Source organism: Arachis ipaensis, chromosome B7, assembly GCF_059453495.1.
Source record: "Arachis ipaensis isolate K30076 ecotype BB chromosome B7, ASM5945349v1, whole genome shotgun sequence".
In the NCBI taxonomy this organism is placed as follows: Eukaryota; Viridiplantae; Streptophyta; class Magnoliopsida; order Fabales; family Fabaceae; genus Arachis; species Arachis ipaensis.
The window spans coordinates 45,350,507-45,356,856 of NC_142442.1; the positions used below are offsets into that span (position 1 = coordinate 45,350,507).

The following is a 6,350-nucleotide window of genomic DNA, read 5'->3' on the forward strand; positions in this document are numbered from 1 at the left end:
GAAAACAGAAATACTTGCATTAATTCATCGAGACACAGCAGAGCTCCTCACCCCCAACAATGGGGTTTAGAGACTCATGCTGTCAGAGAATACAAAGTTTAGATCTAAAATATCATGAGATACAAAATAAGTCTCTAAAAGTTGTTTAAATACTAAATTAGTAGCCTAGGGTTACAAAATATGAGTAGACTATGATGGATGATGCAGAGATCCACTTCTGGGGCCCACTTGGTGTGTGCTGGGCTGAGACTTAAGCAATTCACGTGCAGAGGCCGTTTGTGGAGTTGAACGCCAGTTTTTATGCCAGTTTGGGCGTTCAACTCCAGCTTTTGATCCTTTTCTGGCGCTGGACGCCAGAATTGGGCAGAGAACTGGCGTTGAACGCCAGTTTACGTCGTCTATCCTTGTGCAAAGTATGGACTATTATATATTGCTGGAAAGCCCTGGATGTCTACTTTCCAACGCAATTGGAAGCATTCTATTTCGAGTTCGGTAGCTCCAGAAAATCCACTTTGAGTGCAGGGAGGTCAGAATCCAACAGCATCAGCAGTCCTTTTTCAGCCTGAATCAGATTTTTGCTCAGCTCCTTCAATTTCAGCCAGAAAAATACCTGAAATTACAGAAAAACACACAACTCATAGTAAAGTCCAGAAATATGAATTTTTCCTAAAAACTAATAAAAATAGACTAAAAACTAACTAAAACTTACTCAAAACTATATGAAATTATCCCCAAAAAGCGTATAAAATATCCGCTCATCAGTATTCTAGCTCATATTGGAGGGGAAATGATCAACTTAACATAGCATATCATTTAGTATAGTTTTAGGAGTAGTAGTAGGAAGCTTTAGTTAGTTTTTCTCTAAGTTTTTTATCATCTCTATTAGGGTTTTACATTCAAGTGCCATTTCCATTTTTGATCTTGGATTTTGCTAGCTTTCATTGTAAGTATTCTCTTGTTATTACTCTTTATAGTTACATTGTCATTACTCTTTCTTCTAATTCAAGTTATAGTTCAATTTTGCTTCTCTCTTGCAATTTTAATTTCTTGTTGATGAATTTGATGTTTGATGTTTGTTTCATGCTTCCTTGTGTTATTCTTGTTGATTGAGATCAATTGTTGCTTTTAGTTTGAAGCCTTTTCTCTTTTTCTCCATGTTTAAGGTTTATGCCCACCAAGTGTTTGACAAAATGTCAAACATGATTTTAGGCTAAATTTTTGGTTCTTGGCTTGGGTAAAGTGAGCAATTGGATTTCTAGAGTTGGAATGTCCAATATTTAGTTTCAATTCTTGGATTGTTAATTGTTCTTGTTCCCACTAATGCTAATTTGTTGCTAAGCCAATTAGCAAGAAATTTAGGATTTATGGGTTGAGAATACTTATGCTCATTTAACTTACTTTCCGATGTGAGGGTTGATCAAGTGAGATTAATCCATCATAATTGTTATAGTTGTGGTTCCAACAAGGAAAGGACCCTTAGCTCACTCCAAGCCAAGACTCTTTTTGATGCTTTTAATCTTTCATATACTTCTATGTTGATCTCTTTTATACTTTACTTGTTTATATTACATAGTCGGTTCTTTAATTTCTTTATTAGTTCAATCATTACAATTTTGCATGTTCTTTTATTGCTTTATATTTTCATTTCTTCATTGACAACCCCTTGATCACTACAACCGGATTTGCACACTCATTGTTCTAGAAGTACTCCTTGGGAGACGACTCAGGAGTTTGAATACTCTTGGTTATTTGATTTGAACTGTGACATCTTTGATTTAAACTTTAATTGTGAGAGTTCATTATTGGTTTGGACTATGCTACCAATGAAGTGATTCTTATTTTGATTGATTCTAAATCGGCAATAATTCTCTCGTCAAGTTTTTGGCGCCGTTGCCGGGGAGTTCACTTTAAGTGCAATGAGTGCTACAATTTTGGTTGTTGTAAATATGTGAATAGTGTAAATATTTGATTTTTGATTTGCTACTTAGCACTTATTGTAGATACTATTTTTCTCTCTAGTTAGTCTTAGTAGTTGTTGATTGTTAAGTGGTTCTTGTTTACTTGCATATTTTTGTTTTGCTTTTCATAATTGCATGGTTTTCCTTGCCTCCTCAGTTGAATGACACGGTCGCTTCCAGACCCGAGCTTGGCCACTTTTGATCCAGAAATCGAAAGAACTTTAACTCATATAAGGCAAGCTCGGTGTCGGCTAACTTTAACTCATATAACCCATCCGTGACTATCATTCTCCAATCAACGAGGAGACTCTATATTCATCTGTGGGGAGTACTGAACTCTCTTTGAGTGACTCAAGTGACACCGTCATGGCGGACCCACCTTGAAGAATCACCTTGAAGGAGGCCGGAGCTCCTGATCTTGACTTGCAACCGCTTCAAATTCTGTATCTAGATTTAGACCCTAATTTTGAGCTCAAGTCTGGCACGATAAACTTGCTTCCCAAATACAATGGACTACCTGGGAAGATCCTCTGAAACACCTAAAGGATTTCCAAGTTTCATGTGCAACTGCAAGAAGGCATGGGGCGGATGAAGCCGCAGTGTTGGTCTTCGCTTTTCCTTTCTCTTTGGAGGGAAAAGCGAAGGAGTGGTTTTATACTCAACCGGGTGAAATTAGATCCAATTGGGACTTGTTACATAAAGAGTTTTTGGAAAAGTTCTACCCTCTCCAGAAAATAGACAAGTTGCGAAGAGAGATCTCTTGCATTGTGCAACGAGATGGGGAGACTTTGTATGAATACTAGGAGAGATTTAAGAAGTTGCTGGAGGCTTGCCCTCACCATAGGATTGATTAGTTGGTTCTTATCAGTTATTTATATCAAGGAATGCATCACCAAGACAAGCTCCTCCTAGATGCCGCGAGTGGAGGATCATTGACCAATAACAAGACCGCTGCAGAAGCTTGGGAAGTTATATCAGATTTGGCAGACTCAACTCAGCACTCAAGGGCAAGGAGTCCACAACCGAAAGCTTTGAGTGAAGTTTCTCCCTCCGGAGATGCTACTTTGACCAAGACCCTCGGAGAAATGACAATCTTGTTGCGACAAATCACCCAAGGGCAAAAAATTCCTCAAGCTTTGATAAATGCTCCACCTCATCCTCCAAGGATCGAAGGACCACCAAAGATATGTGTGTTTGTGCTTGTAACACTCATTACACCGATGAGTTCCCTCAACTCCAAGAGGACACCACATTGGCGGTAGCCAACCCTTATCTGCAAAGACCAAATTACAATCAAGGACCCTACCAACATGGAGGCAATCAAAACCAAGGGTGGAAGGATAATTCAAACCAAAGGTGGAACCAAGCTCCTCAAGCTCATCCCAACCAAAATGCTCAAGTCTACTACCATCAATATCCCCAAGGTCAACCATAATACCAACAACCCCCATAATCTCAACCCCAAGCGAAATACCAACACCCCCATAGTAGGCCTAGCCTTCCTCCAGTTAACCAAGCCCTTCCCTCCAATCAACATCACATGAATGACATAATTCACACCTTCATGCAAGAGCAACAAGAGTTCCATAAGAAACAAGAGGCATATATGGCTACAATAGCCGACGCCCTTTCCCGTTTAACTCTTCCTCCTCAAATCGCACAAAACACCCAACAAGCTTCAACCTCAAGTAGTTTATCCTCCCAACCTCAACCCAACCCTAAGGGTAGCATTAATGCCATTACCCTTAGGAGTGGCACTAAACTTGATAAGAATGTTGCTATGCCTACAAAGTTGAGTAAAGAGATAAACAATGAAGATGTAGGAGTTGAAGTGGGGGTGATGAGGGATGAAAATGAAGGTGTTGAAAAAAGCGAGGAAGAACCACCCAAGGTCAAGGAGCCAAAGAGAAAGACCTTGCTTGAAGAGCCTTTGCCCATTCTATTTCCAACTTTAGCCAAGAAAGCCAAGAAACAAAAAGAGCTTGACCCCAATATGGTGGAAATTTTTAAGAAGGTTGAAGTCACCGTCCCCCTCTTCAAAGCCATTCAACAAGTACCCAAATATGCCAAGTTTCTTAAAGATGTTTGCACTCACAAGGACAAGCTTGGCAACCTCAACACAAAGCTGGTAGATGATTTTATCTCTTCTTTACTTCCTGAAAAATGCAATGATTCCGACCTATGTTTGGTCACTTGCTTGATTGGTGGAATGAAATTCATGGACTGTATGTGTGATCTGGGGGCGTGCGTAAGCATTATGCCACTCCCCATTTATAAAAGACTGAATTTGTCACCCCTAAAGAGGTCCAGGGCGAGGTTTGTGCTAGCCGATAAAAGTATTGTCTCAGTTGTGGGGATTACAGAGAATGTGCTAGTTAATATTCAAGGGATTCTCTTTCCAGTTGATTTTCACATTTTGGAGACCCCTCCCATTGACTCTAACAAGCCATCATCCATACTCCTTGGAAGGCCATTCTTGAAGACGGCCCGTTTCAAGCTAGATGCACATTCGGGAGTCTATTCTTTCGAATCGGATGGCATGTTGGTCAAGTTCACTTTGGAGGAATCAAACAAGCCCGTTCTTGAAGCCTATTCTATTTTTGGATGCGAAATCATTGAAGATCAAGTGATTGAGGATGGAAGGAACAAGAAAAAGAGGATGTTGCCAAGAAGTCAAATTCAAAGGATCACACTCAACCCAAAAATGCCAAGGAGTTGGAGATTTTCCTCTTTGGTGAAGTTTCCAAGTGACAAATGAAGCCATGCAAGTCCAACTTAGGACTCTAAACCAAAGTTCTCGGTGGGAGACACCCCACCATGGTAACTTTGTTTCAATTTTATCTCTTGTTTATAGCCTTTTGAATTATTTGCTTTCTTGTGATATAACGAGTAGTTTAGGTTTGGTTTGGTAGTTTTGAGTTGAATAGGTTAAGTTACTTGTGGACCATGAAACTGTGCTTCTTTGATTGATTTGGGGTTGGTATGTTGATATGCTAAGGGTAGGAACCTTAGTTTTGAAGAGAAATGAATTTTCTGAAACAGGGCATCTGTGCGTACGCACTGGTGTAGGAAATCGTGATTCACACTTTTCACATCTCCGCACAACTAACCAGCAAGTGCACTGGGTCGTTTAAGTAATAAACCTTACGTGAGTAAAGGTCGATCCTATGGAGATTGTCGGCTGGAAGCAAGTTATGGTCATCTTGTAAATCTCAGTTAGGCGGATTCAAATGGTTATGAGGTTTTGATAATTAAAATATAAATAAAACATAAAATAAAATAAAGTTACTTATGTAATTCATTGGTGGGAATTTCAGATAAGCGTCTGAAGATGCTTTGTTGCTTCTGAACCTCTGCTTTCCTATTGCCTTCTTCCAACCATGCGTGCTCCCTTCCATGGCAAGTTGTAAGATCCTCTCAGTGAAAATGGTCCTGTACGGTTTTTGCACAGCTAATCAACTGTCGGATTTCTCATCTCGGATGAAAAATACCAGGTACAGCTACCACATGGCTAATCATCTGTCGGTTCCTGCTAGCGTCGAAATAGAATCCATTGATCCTTTTGCACACTGTCACTGCGCCCAACATTCGCAGGTTTGAAGCTCGTCATAGTCATCCCTTCCCGGATCCTACTCGGAATACCACAGACAAGGTTTAGACTTTCTGGATCCCAGGAATGCTGCCAATTATTCTAGCTTATACCACAAAGATACTAATTTCATGGACTCGGTCTGTGTATTAGATATCCAAGAGAATATGCTCCGGCTGTCGTGCAATGACTACGTTGAATATCATGTAGACCGCTTTGTGGTTGTCAGGCACGCAGATCTTGGCTAAGCGAGTAACAAAGATTGGGTGATTGTCATGGGTCACTCCTTCATTCTGACTTAACTGAATTAAGTACGAGAGTATATCTTGGAGAAGAAGTAGGCGTGAATTGAAAGAAAAATAATAGTACTTGCATTAATTCATGAAGAATAGCAGAGCTCTACACCTTAATCTATGGGGTATAGAAACTCCACCGTTGAAAATACATAAGTGAAAAAGGTCTAGGCATGGCCGAATAGCCAGCCTCCAAACGTGAACAATGGCCTAAGAAGCTATAAAGATGATCAAAAGATTTTAAGATAAATCTCTAAACGTAGTTTTTATACTAAACTAGTAACCTAGGGTTATAGAAAATGAGTAACTAAGTGCAGATAGTGTAGAAATCCACTTCCGGGGCCAACTTGGTGTGTGCTTGGGCTGAGCATTGAAGCTTTCACGTGCATAGGCTGTTTCTGGAGTTAAACGCCAGCTTTTGTGCCATTTTGGGCGTTTTACGCCAGAAAGTTTTAGGCTAGCTTTGGATGCTGGTTTGGGCCATCAAATCTCGGGCAAAGTATAGACTAT

The 6,350-nt window shown here is 40.1% G+C and overlaps 1 protein-coding gene and 1 non-coding gene across 2 annotated transcripts; one reads left to right on the plus strand and one right to left on the minus strand.

Moving 5' to 3' along the window:
- Positions 1-2,698: 2,698 nt before the first annotated feature.
- LOC148551005 (small nucleolar RNA R71) lies at positions 2,699-2,805 on the minus strand. Its single transcript, XR_015893629.1, has one exon. It is a non-coding gene; the product is annotated as a small nucleolar RNA R71 (small nucleolar RNA).
- A 759-nt stretch (positions 2,806-3,564) lies between these two features.
- On the plus strand, positions 3,565-4,716 carry LOC148551006 (uncharacterized). Its single transcript, XM_088494693.1, has one exon. The coding sequence runs from the start codon at positions 3,565-3,567 to the stop codon at positions 4,714-4,716; it is 1,152 nt and encodes a 383-aa protein (XP_088350819.1).
- The last annotated feature ends 1,634 nt before the right edge of the window (positions 4,717-6,350 follow it).

Coding starts and splice junctions, on each gene's coding strand:
- LOC148551006 (XM_088494693.1), top strand. CDS start 3,565: ATGGCTACAATAGCCGACGCCCTTTCCCGTTTAACTCTTCCTCCTCAA.